General features: G+C 55.5%; 1 protein-coding gene and 4 non-coding genes across 6 annotated transcripts; 2 read left to right on the top strand and 3 right to left on the bottom strand.

Annotated features, from left to right (window-relative positions):
* The first annotated feature begins 2834 nt into the window (after positions 1 to 2834).
* LOC109435242 (low affinity immunoglobulin gamma Fc region receptor III-A) lies at positions 2835 to 9863 on the top strand. 2 transcript variants are annotated; one of them, XM_074322395.1, is made up of 5 exons: positions 2835 to 2968; positions 3560 to 3580; positions 3918 to 4172; positions 6494 to 6748; positions 8270 to 9863. In XM_074322395.1, exons 1-5 carry the CDS (start codon positions 2929 to 2931, stop codon positions 8443 to 8445), a joined length of 747 nt encoding a protein of 248 aa, XP_074178496.1. In that variant the 5' UTR covers positions 2835 to 2928; the 3' UTR covers positions 8446 to 9863. The 2 variants fall into 2 exon arrangements, with proteins under 2 accessions (XP_074178496.1, XP_019568545.2); XM_019712986.2 differs by having other exon boundaries at positions 3915 to 4172.
* Positions 9864 to 10804: 941 nt separating this feature from the next.
* On the bottom strand, positions 10805 to 10878 carry TRNAN-GUU (transfer RNA asparagine (anticodon GUU)). The gene has a single exon. It is a non-coding gene; the product is annotated as a tRNA-Asn (tRNA).
* A 637-nt stretch (positions 10879 to 11515) lies between these two features.
* TRNAD-GUC (transfer RNA aspartic acid (anticodon GUC)) lies at positions 11516 to 11587 on the bottom strand. The gene has a single exon. It is a non-coding gene; the product is annotated as a tRNA-Asp (tRNA).
* A 703-nt stretch (positions 11588 to 12290) lies between these two features.
* On the bottom strand, positions 12291 to 12362 carry TRNAG-UCC (transfer RNA glycine (anticodon UCC)). The gene has a single exon. It is a non-coding gene; the product is annotated as a tRNA-Gly (tRNA).
* Positions 12363 to 12828: 466 nt separating this feature from the next.
* On the top strand, positions 12829 to 12911 carry TRNAL-CAG (transfer RNA leucine (anticodon CAG)). Its single transcript has one exon. It is a non-coding gene; the product is annotated as a tRNA-Leu (tRNA).
* Positions 12912 to 15185: the final 2274 nt, after the last annotated feature.

The following is a 15185-nucleotide window of genomic DNA, read 5'->3' as shown; positions in this document are numbered from 1 at the left end:
CCTCCTAACTCTTGTCTTTTGTCCAGACCTGTCTGCTGAGTCCCAGGGCCACATGTGCACCTGAAATCACCCCAACCACGTCCCATCAGTTGCGCCACAGCTGAGCTCATTGTCTCCCCACCAAAGCTGGCGCTTCTTCCTCCCTCTGTGTCCACAAAATGGACCATCGTCCTGGTCACCCAAGTCAGAAGGCTTAGCGTCACCCAGACCCTCCTTCCCAGCAGCCTCACGGCCAGCGGGTCTCCCCAGGCCTGCCCGATCCCCCTTCCTCACGCCTCTCCTTAGCATTTCCAGCTCTTTACCCAAGAATCTGTTGGCTGGATGGTGGAAACAACTTCCCCTCCACCTTCAGTCTCTCTCCCCTCCATGCAACCTATTGCTTGGCCGGAATCAGAAAAATTTTAATACAATGTAAAGCTGACCATGTCATTCCCTGGCCTAAAACCTTGATGATCTGTTTTACATTTCACACAACGTTCGCTGCTGGCCTGTCACTGTCCTTCACATGACGTGCAAAATCCTTCATGTTCATCCCAGGGCTTAGTGCGTCCCACTCTGTGCTGAAGCCCGGACACGGCGGGGACCAGGAAGCCCACTGCCTGCCCTCAGGGACCTCCCAGTCCAGACATGGTGAGAATCGGCAGGGGCCAGGGCCTGCAGGAGGTCAGGGGACAGTGTCCCGACTTGATTCACAAAACCGGGGAGGCCCCAACCACCCACACGGCACTTCCAATAGGGATCAATGGGCCTCTCATTTGAGCCTCACAACAACTCCCCAGGGTTAGCATGTCACTGTCGGCCCCATTTCACAGATGCAGAAACTGAGGCCTGGAAGGGATAAGTGGAGGGGCTGGGCTCCCATGCCAGACTCAGCTGAAATGCAGCCCTCTTAACCTTTCAGGCACTGTGCTTCCCCACAAGGCACTCACTAATCTTGGGGGACGATGCCCAGCTCACAGACACCCCAAATCATTGCTCATGCCGCTTCATTTGCCTGCAATGCCCGTATCCCTCAAAACCTCCCTGATGAACACACAATTTTCTCTGTGATGTAACTAAAGAGTTCTCATGTCCACGTGGACTCCCGCCCACACAGAACTAACCCCTGCCCTCTTGGTGCACACAGTGTCACGACACTCCTCTGGCAGCCCCCTAAGAAACTATAAGTCCCAGGGGACGACAACGCTGGCCCTGGGTAATGGCAGACCCGCGTGCCATGCATGCCACTCCAATGCTGCAGGGCAGGGCAGGGCAGCGCAGGGAAGGGAAGGGAAGGGAGGTTGGGGATCCCAGATAGGAAACACTCCAGGGCAAGACAGCCCGAAAGCCTCTTCCTCCTTGCAAATTTTACCCTTCACTGCAAAAGTAAGCCTTCCAAGCCCAGCAACACCCAATGCGAGGACCGTTCAGTGAGAACAGTCCTCAGTGGCTCTGTCCTCCCCGCTCAGCCGTCCTCCCCCATTGACGGCCACCGTCAAAGATGAGTCAGAGAAGAAATTAAACCTCCAAGAAGGAAACCTTTGTGCCAGCCTTGCCGCCAGGTCAGTCATGTGGCAGAAAGGCACTCAAGAGACCAAGACGACGAACAAGAGCCTAGGGGGAGCCCCTCCCACCTCAGAAGCCCGAGGTGGCCCTGGGAGGCTCTTTCTGCTTTCGGGGCCAAACGCATGTCTGATAGATGCCAGTCTGGTCCGTGTTAATCCGACACCTTGTCTGAGGGCCTGTGGGTGAAGGGCGGCTGCCAGATGTGTGGGGGCAGAAGGATGGGAACAGAGGAAGGTCGGCGAACTCTGACAGCAGCCAAACCAAAATGGAAACGTGAGGAGCCACAGCTGTCTGGCCTGCCGTGTCAGCAGCCCTGTGCCAGCCCTGCCCTCGTCCACATCTGCCTGCTGCCCCCCTCCTGGGCATCTGCCAATGAGACCTGCCCCCGGAGTCCAGAAACCCACTGGGAACGTGGGCCTGCCCAGCAGAGCTGTGTGATTCTGTCTCAGGCCTTGACTGGGGCGAGGGGTACATGTCTACGTCCCGGCTGGGGGCCCAGGGCACAGAGCAGAGGCTACAGTCTTGCCACTTCCAGGCCACCGCCCAACACCTTCTCTGGTTCCTTCCCACCTTTCCCACGGCCCACTTCTCTCCCACTGCTGGCAGTTTCTTTTAACAGAGGGTGTGAATCTCTTGATCAAATTCACACTAAGAACTTAGAAGCTCCTGTGGACTGCAGGCCCCAGGGGCTTATGCATTTTGATTTTATTTTCAGTTACAGGTAACATTCAATGTGACTTTACACCAGTTTCAGGTGTACAGTACAGTGATCAGAATTTAAATGATTTATGCAGTGGTCCCCCAATTAGTCTAGTCCCCACCTGGCACCACACATAGTTGCTGCAACATTATTGACTGTATTCTCTATGCGTTTTGAATTTTGAAAGAAAATGTTGGTGGAGCTCATTCTGGGGTGAGGGCCACGTCCAGTGGGTGAGGATGTAGTGACTGCTCACTGCCTGTGGACAGGCTGGCTGCGTGGGCGCAGGTCAGGGCCAGGCAGGAGTGAGCAGGTCTGAGGGGAAACGCCCTCCCTCGCGAGTGCCGTCCACAAGGTCCTGCTGTCCCCTTCTTAGCGCTGGGTGGCCCCCAACCCAGGACCTGGGGCACAGCCCTGAGACCTCTGAGTGTGCCCCTGACACACCCCCAGCTGCTTGGTGCAGACCTGCCCTGGCAAAAGGCCACACCCACCTCAGCGTGTGCCCCAGGCTCTTCCCCCATCTCCCGCCCTTTCAGACCCAGGAATCAATGAAGCTCCGGAAAAGGAACTTGGTAAACAGCAGGCTGGGTGTAGGGGAAAGCGGATCACTTCCTCTCTCAGTCCAGCAAGGCCACTTTAGGGATCCAGACGTCCGTGGTGACTTGTCCACTGTCACACCCAGCATGTGCCGGCTGCTGCCGCCCGTGGCCCTGCTACTTCTCAGTAAGTCAGAGTCGCGATGGAGGGGAAGCTAGGATGCCCGGCTCAGCACAGACCCTTCCAGGCCGGCGAGGGACCCCTCACTGTGTCTATAGCCCTAGATTTAGATACTAAAACCCATTTGGGGCCTAGAGATGAGGAGAAGGCTGCTTGGGATCAGGGCACCGTCAGGGCTAACAGGGCCTACGAGGCTGCATTACATCACTCCTCTGGCTCTCAGCTTCCCATTGTGCAGGCTGAAGAGTACGAACTAACGGAGCCCCAAGGTCTGTCTCTTCCACTGTGACACTCCAGGGCTCCCTCTGAGACTGCTCATCTATACCTTTCCAGGAGACTTGGGCTGAGGTTGTTTCTAGGGTATGGTTTGTGGAAATTTAATTTGCAGCCTCGATTTAGGCGTTTAACAGGGAGCAAGGCATAAGAGGAGGGTGTTGCAAACACGGATTCAGGCGACAGTGGGGCCGGCGTGCAGGCGGGGGCAGCTGCCCGTTCTCTGCATCTCGGTTGCTGGGGTCATGGGTGGCCTGGGTGGGGGCGCAGCTCAATACACACTCTGCTTCTGCTCAGGACATGTTTCACTCTTTTTTCTTGCAGCTTCAGCTGACACGAGAGCTGGTGAGTTTGCCTTGTAGTGTTGGACTGGCTGAGGGAAGCACGTGAGAGCATAATAGCCCATGCGTGGCAAACGTCTGTCTGTCGTGTGAAAAGCTGCTGGTGGGGGGTTAGCGGGGCCAAGGCCACAACACGGGGCTCGGCCCTGGGCTTCTCTGGTCCATTTGCCTCAAGATAAAGAGAGGCCAAAAACGGGGCCGATTGCCTGCAAGCGGGGCTGCTCCAAATTCGAGGGACAGACCAAGGCCACGTCATCAACGGTGGCTTCGCAGTGGCTGGCTCTGGCTCTGAGCCTCCCTGCGCGTCCCCTGCCTCACCCACATTCCCGTCTCCTCAGCAGACCTCCCAAAGGCCGTGGTGTCCCTGGACCCCAAGTGGGACAGGTTGCTCGAGAAGGACAATGTGACACTGCAGTGCCGGGGGGCCTACCCCAAGGAGGACAACTCCACACGGTGGCTTCACAACGGGAAACCCCTCCCAGGCCAGAGCTCCACCTATGTCATCGCGGACGCCCGAGTGAAGGACAGTGGCAACTACAGCTGCCAGACAGCCTCCTTCACACTCAGTGACCCCGTGCAGCTCAAGGTCCACGCTGGTGAGTGGGCGAAGGGGACGAGCGTGAGACGAGAGGCCAGGAGAGACGTGGGAGGGGCCAGAGAGGATGTGCAGGGGCTTAGAGTGAAGACGAGACGTTCTGTGGTCCCCCTGGGTTATTTCTGCATTGTAGTCCTCGCCACAGTGGGCCGTGGCCCCTGTCAAACCTGGCACGTAACAGGCACAGACCTGCAGCCGTGCCCGGTTCCAGGAGCAACGTTCAGAGAATACAGCCAACACGGCGGTGGTGTCTGAAGGTCAGGGCATGACCTTGAGGCTCAATAGTACTTACTGCATAGATGAACGAGTCTGTTCTTAGGACCACAGTCTCCTTCCCACTCTCAACACACAGAGCCCTAAGCTGCCCCCACCACCCCTGATGCGTCATACCTGCCTCTCACTCCTATCATGCCACACTCAGACTTACACGGCAGCAACGTGATCTCCCTCCTATTAGAGGTATCTACACGTGCAGCCCACACATTCATCATGGAAGGGAAGTCTTTGTGTTGTTAACAGAATCCAGGTGCCAGAGGCAGGTAGGAGGGTGTTTGGAGGTGGGAATCTTTCCTGGTGTCCCACGTGCCTGGAACCCACAGTGTCATCTTCTAAGCCTGACACGACTCCACAGCTGCCCCATTGTGGGAGGGACACAGGCGGGACAAGCTGGAGAAGCAGCAGGCCTAAGGGACATGGGACTGCGACAGACACCCATGGACTCAGGCCTCGGAAGCTAATTCCTGGGATTCCTTTGCATCCGGCTGTGCCCCTTAGCGGACACGGGCCTCACACCACAGAGCTACGAGGAGGAATGGACGTCTGATATGCAGCTAGTGAGAGATGCCACTCAAACCAAATAAAACTGGGGGGCCACCACCAGGTAATTCAGTAGAAAAATCAAGTCTGGGAATGATGTGTTTGCCTTGAACTTGGCTCTAGAAACCGGCTTCGGAGTTCCAGTCAATGAGCAGGTATTAAATGGAGGTGCCTCCGTCTTCTCGGGCTTTCCTCTGCTTTGCGTTCTTCTGGCAGAAGGTCTCGGTTCCATAACCTGCAGCTTGGCTCTCAGTCTGTGGTGCCCTTGCCATTGCGCTGTGCTGATTTCTGAGTCCACACTACACGTCCTTTGAGGTTAGGGACGGCCTGCCTTGGTCTGGATGCCCAGTCTGCACAACTGGGGTACAGTCACAACAATGCGTCAAATGAACGTACACGTGGACATTCACCGCGCCCAGCACAGGACACACTGGGACGAGTGTCCCCCAAGCAGGCAGACTGCGTATGTACACATGTGACCTTACGAGCGTCACATTATGCTTATAAGGCTCATGTCTCTGCCAAACAACGAGTGGATGCACAGGCATATGGCCTTTCGGGTAAATCTCTCTTAATAAGCAATGAAGGGTCTTTTATTTGGCAGGCTTTCCTCGTACAGATTTTTCATGTTCTGCCCATTTGTTTAGCATAAGGTGGTCGATTTTTTAACGATAGTAAGTTTTATTGTTTTGTTTTTCAGGTTCAATTTCAAAAATATATGAAAGTAAGAGGGAGAAAAGTAAAAGACGCTGTAGCTCCAGCACCAGAGAAAAGCTGTTAATATTTAAGTGCATGTCCCTTCTTTTTTGTTTCCTGTGCGTACATGCTGTGGGCGTTCTGTCCTTTTAACTGAACACTGTCTCATGAATCCTTCTCGTGTCATTTTAGAATTTGTCTGCTATGTCGTTTTTCATGCTTCAGGTCCTGTCCTCTGTGTGGAGACAGTTGTGGGAAGAGTTTCCTGGTGACACAAGACTTTTCTCCCTTGAAGGCTGTGCTCAGGGATGTGAGGCGGTGCCGCCCTCCAGGAAGCACCATCCCTGTCCCCCGAGAGCCACCGGCCTCGCCTGTCTTTCTCCTCTGACTTAGCACGGAGGGGTCCTTCACGGTAGCTGCAGCCATTGCTGTGGCCGCCCAGGGGCCTGAGTCCTGACTGGCTGCGAGCCTATCTGTTCCTACAACGTCTACGCCGTCTGAAGCCTACCTTTCCTTTAATGGGGCAACTCATCATTTTCAAATGCCATTTTCACTGTTTGATCTAGAACATACTGTGCTTCCTGTCACTTGCCTCAGCAGACCCACGTGTCACCTACCTGACAGGGGTCCCTGTGCTCTAACCTGCTTCTTCATCATGTGTCTGTCCCTCTTCCCCACTAGACAGAGGGTCTTGGTGTCACTCGAGTCCCTCATGCAGGGCCCATTCTGCTTTCCGCAATAAGGAGCAGTGCCTGGGGGGCATGTCCCCTGGCACTGACCGCTGGGCCCGGCTGTGCTCTGTGCTTGCAGACTGGCTGGTGCTCCAGGCGGCTCGCTGGGTATTGCAGGAGGGTGAGCCCCTGCAGCTGAGGTGCCACAGCTGGAAGAACATCCGTGTGGGGAAGGTGCAGTATTTCCGGAACGGCAGAGGCCAGCAGTTTTCCCATAAGAATTCCGAATTCCACATCCAGTACACGAAGCGCGCACACAGCGGCTCCTACTTCTGCAGGGGGATCATCGGGAAACAGAATGTGTCTTCAGAGGCTGTGAACGTCACTGTTCAAGGTGAGCAGGCGCGGGCCCACGTCACACTGCCACCCGGGTCACACTGCCACCTGGGTCACACTGCCACCTGGGACTGACGCCTGACTGTCCCACAGGCTCCCTCACATGGGGTCTGCGGTGACAGCAGGAGCAGACGCCACCTCTCCTCACCCCTCAAACCGCACCCACAGGGTGGCGTATCACTGCCACGCTGGCCCACCTCTCCCTGCTAAGCCACTTAGTCCCTGAGCCTCCATTTCTTGTTCTGTGACAAAGACCAGCTGACATGCCTGGGCTCCCGGCAGCATGCTGGGCAGTGTGCCAAGTGCCTCTTTCCAGGTCCCTCGTGTCACTGCCACAGGGTCTCCTCACAACAACGTGGTGACATGGGCAACACTGACACTAATGCACAGGGAAGCAACTGAGGGGAAGAAAAGGGGGTCATTAATTTGCCCCTAAGGTCACATCAAAGATTCAAAGCCTATCCATTTAACCACTCGATGAAAGGAAACAACTGGACAGGCACCAACGTCCAGTATAGAATCTTGTCACCTAGACGACAGCTCGTTTCTGTGGTGAACCCCCCGGGGTCAGCGACACCCCCCAAGGTGCTCCTGGATTTGCTACTGTCACAAAACTTCTACCTGTAACCACACCAAAACCACCTTGTAAGCAGCTCACATGTGGAAAGACAGCGAGATAGACACACACGTTTTGAGACTTTAACAAAAGTGCCAGAATTTGTATAAAAAATTTCATTACAATTTAAATTGAAAGTAAACACTCTCAACTGGTTAGGGAAACAGAGCAAATGATGATGCACACGAGGAAAAATGCAACAACTAGTAAATCTAGGTAAAGAATAGATGAGAGTTATTTATACTATTCCGGCAACTTTTTTAAAGTTTGAAATTACATCAAAATTAAGAGTTAAAAAAATTGACACTAAAAATCCACTCTGTGTAATGTTACCAGTTTACAGACAACAGCAAATAACACTGTCAAGGGCCGAGAGGGTGAGAACCAACAAATTTCACCTCTTTCCCTTTCGAGTCCTTAGTTACTGAACCTTGGTAAAGAAACAGTACCACTTTTCTGCTCATAAGTAGCAAATTTCAATGGTTCCCTTTTTGTCAGGTTTTCGTTAGTGACAATGAACAACACGGATGAAAACAATGAGTCAAATTTTGAGACACAAGATAAAGTTTCTGAATTAAGAAACAACTTCTCACATCAACCTAAATGTTGACAACTTTCATAATTTCACAAAAACCCAACAACCTACCTTGCTCAGCAAGCTTGGTTCGCAGTCCTCCACCAGACACCAGGGTGCGCCGTCTCCGAGGGGTGGGTGAGCTGCGCTGGGCTCTGGTAGAGCTGAGATGGGGTGCGGCGGGAGGAAGCTTTCCAACGACTCCCCACGACCCTCAGGGCCTGGCTCTTGGCAGGTGTCAGAAAGGCTCCCCACTGGGGGCCTGGCTGTGGATTCCTCATCTGTGCCTTAGCCACTGCCATTGCCTCACCCTCTGCCTCTCCTCTTAGGTGTGGCAGTTCCAGCCGTCTCGCCATTCTTGCTACTGTGGCAGATGGCATTCTGCCTGGTGATGGGATTACTGTTTGCAGTGGACACGAGGCTGTACTTCTCTGTGCAGAAGGAACTTCGAAGCTCACTGAGGAAAAAGAGAAATGACAAAGTCACATGTGGCAAGAACCCTTAGGACAAAGGGGGCAGTAAATGCTGCGTCTGGGAACCTGTCTCTGGGGTCACCCCCATCAGCCTAGCACGCACCTCTGGGAGCAGCAGGAAAACTATAGCTCAGAGTTGGGGCTCTGTTCTCACTTCGTCCCCAGGAGAAAGAAAGGGCCTGTGATTTTATTTTTTTCTTTTAACTTATCATTTTTTATTGCTCAATCTGGTTTTTAAAATGTATTTTTAGAGTTGGCATGTAATGTTACATGAGTGTCAGGTACACAGTGCACCGATTCAACATTTACGTGACTTACAAAGCCAACAAAGGGCCTGCCATCTCCGAGGGCCAACAGTGAAGCCTCCATGGGAACTGGAGCCTCAGAGCTCCACAGACAGTGTCTCTGTGCCAATCATCCAGCCCAGCAAAGCAACAGTACAGACCTTAGATGGTGACCCGTGATGTATGAACGCTGTTCTTCAATAACTGGCTAGGTATTAGGTTGGTGCAAAAGGAATTATGGTTTCAAAGGTTAAAATTGCAAAACCACAATTTCTTTTTCACCAACCTGATAGGAGAAACAATGGTTGAGGGGCAGCTGGTGGTGGTCGGCACCTGCCTGTTGCTGCAGGGCGCCCTTCAGACTGACTGGGGACAACTGGGGGCTGGGGGCGACAGCAAAACCTGAGAAATAGCAGGAGGGTCAGGACAGACCAGAGGAGACCCCGCCAGGACTGGCTCCCTGGAACGTGAGCCATGGAGGGGGGGTAACAGAAAAATCACACAGGTGATGGAGGATCGAGGTTTTCAGGGGAGCCCTGCCAGAATTAGGATGGTCTACATGTATGTAATGATGAACCCTCTTGATGTGTGAGTAGAAAATGGTCCCAGCAAGGGGGGTGGGGGTGGGGTAGAAGAAAGCACAGGACCAGCTCTGTGCCCACAGGGAAGAGAGTGGCTTTGCTGTCCCAGATTAAGCTCAGCGGACAGAGATTTCCACGTCCACACTGGGAAAGTGGGACAAGTGAGAGCCAGCCACAACCGCCAGGAAGGAGTGGGCAGGTGAGGACACTTTCGTGGGCCAGGATAGTAAGAACTAGAGGCGGGGCAGGGACTACACCCAGCTTTTCAGCTTCACTCTCTGATTAGCGGTCGGTGGCTTGGTCCCCGTCATTCGTCAGACACAGGTTGAAAGCCACACTAAAAGTATTCAACCTGCAGAGTGAAACTGGGACCCCTTCAAAGCCCTGGGCAGGCAGGGGGAGGGGAGTGGGGAAGGAGAAGCAGCTGCTGCTTGTGGAAGGAAGCTTAGCTATCCCGTTCCGCTTCAGGCACTTTAAACAACGCTTGTTGATTCCAGTAGAGCATTTTACAAGATCGTGCATGCTACTCCCAGACAGAAGGTGGAAAAGCTATCGCAATAAAATCTGAATGACAAAATCCTCTTCTCCCGTTGTCCGAAGCTGTCAGTCTGGGCTGGTGGGAACCCCTCGCCATCAGCAACCATCTCATGGTGACTCCCATGAATTGGTCAGCTTGCTAATTTGAGTGTGAGACACGTGTGCGCAGGCGCTTTTACAGGTGTGGGGGTGGAGTAGGGGTGGGAACAGGTAGTTGGGGAGGTGGGACAGGTAGGAGGAGGCACAGGTGTGGAGGCAGCAGGGCCCGCTGGCACGGTGAGTTTCAAGCCAGGCTCACTCCATCTTAGTGTGTGACTATTGCGTGGGACCCAGGCAGGGACCAGTGCACCAGGACACCCTGGACACAACGTGGGTGCCAAGCTTGAGCTCAGGTGCTGAAGATATCAAGAGGAACAACGCAGGGTCCCTGGGGGGGAGGGGGGCTTTGCTTCCAGTGAGAAAACCTGTAAAGGAGAGCGTGAGTAAAGGGCTGCAGAGAAGAAGCTTAATTTGGGGGTGGTGGTCAAGGATGATGGGGGTTTGCCAGCGAAAGGAGAAAGGCTGCGCCAGAGCAGGGGCGCAAGAAGTCCGCTTGGTCTAAGAATGGGGAGCGGAGGGGGCTGGGGCCGGTGCTGACGGGCATTGCCTTCCAGGAGGACACTGTCCGGAGCCTGCGAGCCACTGGGGTCCGGAGCTTCTCTGCAGCTGCTTGCAGAGGACAGGCGGCCAGGCCAGGCCAGCAGTGACCCAGGCAGCAGGCTGGGGACAGGGCGCCTCCTGCAAGGCCATAGGAGGCCGACGCTCCATAGCTTGGTGACCCTGGGGACGCGCAGGACCACTAAGCACCGGCTTCAGGAGTCCGGAGACCCCCGCGAAAGAGGAGGCTGGCGCGGGGTCGGTGAGACGCCATCTCGGAGCAGCTAAAAGTTTCCCTCCTCCCGGCGGAGCGCAGCCCCGCAGTGGCCGCCGGTGCACAAAACGCTCACCCCCGTCCCTGGGTGGGCTCGAACCACCAACCTTTCGGTTAACAGCCGAACGCGCTAACCGATTGCGCCACAGAGACAGGCGGTGGGCAGGGCCGCTGCCAAGTCCTTTCACTGAGCAGTGAAGTCAGCGCTCCGTCCCCGCGCGGCGGGGCGGCGGCGCGGGAACCCGGGCGGCTGCGGCCCCGGCCCGGCAGCGTCCTCCGCGCTGGCACCGGCGGGGGTGCCGCAGACCCGCTGCCCCCGGGACGGGCTCGGGGAGCCGGCGACCAAGGCCAGTGCGCCCTGCGGGCTCGGGGACCACCCGGCTCTACGGCCACACGCGTGTCTGCATGTGCACACGCGCGACTAGCAACTCACAGTAAACTTACTATGGTGAACACGCAGGGCTGTGCCACGCGGCCGGCCACGTCTCTGTGCGCCCAGGGCGCGCTGCGCCGCCCTCCCCGGTACCGACGTCCAGTCTGTCCATTCCCGGTCGGCCGGACCCTCGGTTCCGGCCGGGGAGCAGGTCCCGGGCCGCTCGCCTGCGGCGCTAACGATCCCACAACGCGCGTCACGCAGAAGCACGGTCAACCCGCACCCACCGCAGCGGCCGCCCACCGACCGCGGAACGCTCACGCGAGAGCCGCGGCCTCGGAGAGAAGCTGGTCGTGTAAGAAAACTTGTTCGAGCATAAGGGCCAAAGGAGGGAGAAGGAAAAGGTTGAGCACGCGTCTCCCCGTCGGGGAATCGAACCCCGGTCTCCCGCGTGACAGGCGGGGATACTCACCACTATACTAACGAGGACGACCGCGCTGGCGACGCCGAAACCGCCGCCTAGGAAGCTGCTCCGAGGCTCCGCAGCGCTTCACGCGGTGACAGGTGCTGGCTGCTGGCAAGGTCGCACCGTCGCCGTCTAGACCGGCGCGCGACAACTCAAACGTAACGGAAACGCTACAGAAATTTAAATTTTCTAAAAGAAGTAGCATTAAAAAGTAATCCGAAAAAGGTGATAATTTACGTAGTTATCTTACTTGACCCCATATATGCAAACTATTATTTCAACATGTAACTTAGAGAAACACTGGATTTTCCCCCGTACTTGTGTGACAGCGGCGTGACGTCACACTCACACAAAGCACGTTTCAGCTGGGACGTTACTTTCACGGGAAAAACGTGGTCAGTGCTTAGATTTCATAAACTGACAACGGAAAAAGGGAGGTCATTCACCCGAGTTGCTCCTAATGAGATTAAACGTCCCCAGCAGCTGAACTGCGGGTCCGAGTACGATTTTCCATTTGTTGATTTCAATGAAAAAACTGCGCTTCCTCGGACGCTGGGCGACCGCGGTGCCTGACCGGTGGCCCCGCGAGCGTCGCGGACAGACTGCGGCCGCTCCGAGCTCAGGGTTTAAAAGGCACGAGAGCAAAGACGAAAGCGCCGGAGTCCGAGCGCGCGGGCGGCGGCGGCGTGAGCGCTGGGCCCCGCGCTGCCGGCGGGAGGAAAAGGATGCGTTGGCCGGGAATCGAACCCGGGTCAACTGCTTGGAAGGCAGCTATGCTCACCACTATACCACCAACGCCGCACACGCGGGGCCGCCGCTCGCCGTACATGAGGCAGCAAAGCCCGGCACTTGCCTGTGCGCCCCCAGCGCCGCGAAGGGACGGAGGCATCCCGCCCTCTCCCCCCCGGCCGGCCGGCCCGCCGCGCGGCGCCCCAACACTGGGTCCACCGGGCGTCAGACCCGAACGGCGACTGGGACAAAGGGCCCAGCGACACTGGCCGGACAGAGGTACACCCGGCGTGGCCCGGCCCCTCCAGAGACCCCTTAACAGTAAAACGGGGCTTTACTGTTAAGGAGGATGAGGCAGAACAGAACAGGAAAGGGGCTGCAGGCAGCTTCATTTTCCCTGCTTGGCGGAGGCGTCCAAGGAGAGTTCTAACTTTATTTAAAACCCTAAATAAACACAGCACAGCTATAACCTGACGTCGTGATAGAACACTATGTGACAATCTTAAAAGAAAATGAGAAAAGCCCTGTTTCTTGTGTCAGGATGGCCGAGCGGTCTAAGGCGCTGCGTTCAGGTCGCAGTCTCCCCTGGAGGCGTGGGTTCGAATCCCACTCCTGACAAGATGTGTTTTTTGCTTCTTTCCAACAAGTAGGATTGAATTCGTGGAGAAAGAACCAATCGCTACGTTTGTATTCTGCATATCTACATGCGAAGGTTGTGAATATGGAACTGGGTCTATTCTTTTTTGTCTTACTGGTGGGAGACTGGTCCCAAATCAGGAAGCAGTTGAGATCTACCCCTATGAAAACCATTTTTCTTCCCTTTACACTCCAACTTCTCAGGGCCTGTTTATCCAATGCTTTATCCGACAAGGATGCATTGAGCTCTTTCTACTCCGTGCCAAACACACTAGTGCAGGCAGATACCCACGACTCCCCTGACCACAAGGCAAAGGCCTCAACCCAGGTCCCTCAATTTGCTGTCCGTGGCCTGAGTCTCTGAACGCTCAGGCAGTGCTGTCCAACTCTGTTAAGCCTCGGTCCCCAAGCCACTGCCACCACCCACCATCCGTTCTAATTCAGCAGGTTTGCCCAGTGGCCAAGGGCCAGGAGAACGCCACAGACGGAGTTGGCGGGTGGGGGAGGACTCACAGAGAGGAAAGGTAACTCGGAGATGCTTGTTTCCAGAACTCCTTTTCCATGAATATCTCAAATAAGCCGCTTTCTGTTGGGAGGAGCTGGTTATGGAGAAATCTTGTCCTTTTGGGAAGAGGTTGAATGTGTGACGTCTGGAAGTGTGAGGATGGAAGGACCTTTAGGTTCATTACTAAAAGTTTGCCAGACTGCGCTCTTTGTTAGTTACTAGACTATGGCCTTGGGAAATACCTTTGACTTTGCTGAGCCTTGGTTTGCTTGTAGGAAAATGGAGGTAGAACTACTGTGCGAGGTAGTGCGACAAGCTGGGAGCACATGGAAATGCAGACTCCAGAGCTCCAGAATGCGCATCCCCAGGTGACCCGCGCGCACGGGACTGCGGGAAGCACCGGTCCAGCTAATTATCTTTGTGCAGGTTGTTGAGCTTGGACTATCCTTTCCCTGCTTCTCACCAGGCCCCCTTTTGCTATCATTTGAGCACCTAGAATGTGTCAGACACTGTGCTTAGAGCAGAGGACACAAAGTGAAATGACGGAACTGTGTGTGAAGGAATGAGGATGACCGTGGGCTCACAGGAGACACGTAAAAAGTAAGCAAGGCTGGGCCTGGACCACGTGGTTGACGTTAACGTCACCAGTGGTAAGTGACAGGGGTCCAAAAGCCCACGATGTAATGCATGAGACTGGCTCTCACTCACCCTGCGGACTTCTTCCCCAAACACCTGTCTGATCAAGAAAGAACATCAGCCAGTCTGGTCCAGTAGCTACCGAGGAGGGTCCGCGGGTCCCGCCAGCCCCAGGGCGGTGGCCCAAGGGGACCCCCTGGTTGGCTGCACAGGCTGGTCGGAACCCCAAGGCTCCGGAAGCTTGTTACCGTGGAACAGAGCTGTGGCCTCGCACCAGGAGTTTAAATCGCTGTCTTTTAAAGTCTTAACACTGTTTCGTCTTGAAACATAACGGCAATTTTCGAAATTAGCACTGAAAAAGGCAGCGGGGTTCCGTGTGGATGGAACCAGAGACCGCAGTGAGGTGAAGGGACGCGCCGCAAAGCAGGTGCCACCACGAATATTAATGGTTCAGTGGTAGAATTCTCACACCTGCAGTCCGGGCTCGGTTCCCTGCCAATGCAACCCCTGCTTTTCCTCCAGCCCGGGGCCTAATTCAGGCTTCTCCCACTGCAGGACTCAGGACCCTGAAATACGCGAGCTCCTGACGCCGTGGCCACTCCCAAGTCCTTTTCCCGAGGGCTGTGGGGTCCTGTCCCACTGCTGCCGAGCCCCGGTTGGGAGTGGCTCCGGCGGGCGCCAGGGGCACGCTCTGCCAACAGGGCCACGCGAGGTCCCAGCAGGCCTGAGGCCTCGGGCTCACTGGCCTGAGCCCAGAGAGTCCCATTTGAATTACAGTGTTGCGGGTGGAGGTGGCAGAGGTGGTCAGCGGCACAGCGCCCGTGACGTCCCTGCTGGGCCTCGAACCCGGCTCCCAGCAGGCGGGCCGCACACCTGGACCCCGAGCTCTCTATCCACGGGATACGTTGTAAAACCCTAGTAATTAAAGGCACTGGACATTGACTTTTATGTGCCCTTTGTAATTTGCCTGATTCAAAGGAAACTACTACTTCCGTAAAGAGAAGCTGAAACCCCTCGCTCCGTAAGTGACTCTTTTCTCCTGTGATGGTTCAAAACCCTCCGGAAAGCTGCGGGGCCTAGGGAGACCCAGGGCCTCCCCACACAGAGCGCAGGAC

The sequence above is a fragment of the Rhinolophus sinicus genome, linkage group LG17, assembly GCF_036562045.2.
Source record: "Rhinolophus sinicus isolate RSC01 linkage group LG17, ASM3656204v1, whole genome shotgun sequence".
Classification (NCBI taxonomy): domain Eukaryota; kingdom Metazoa; phylum Chordata; class Mammalia; order Chiroptera; family Rhinolophidae; genus Rhinolophus; species Rhinolophus sinicus.
Note: the sequence above shows the minus strand (reverse complement) of the source record. Positions and strands in the feature narration are given on the sequence as shown.

Coding starts and splice junctions, on each gene's coding strand:
- LOC109435242 (XM_019712986.2), top strand. CDS start 2,929: ATGTGCCGGCTGCTGCCGCCCGTGGCCCTGCTACTTCTCA. Junction 2,969..3,559: donor CGTGGCCCTGCTACTTCTCA/GTAAGTCAGAGT, acceptor TTTTTCTTGCAG/CTTCAGCTGACACGAGAGCT. Junction 4,173..6,493: donor GCAGCTCAAGGTCCACGCTG/GTGAGTGGGCGA, acceptor CTGTGCTTGCAG/ACTGGCTGGTGCTCCAGGCG.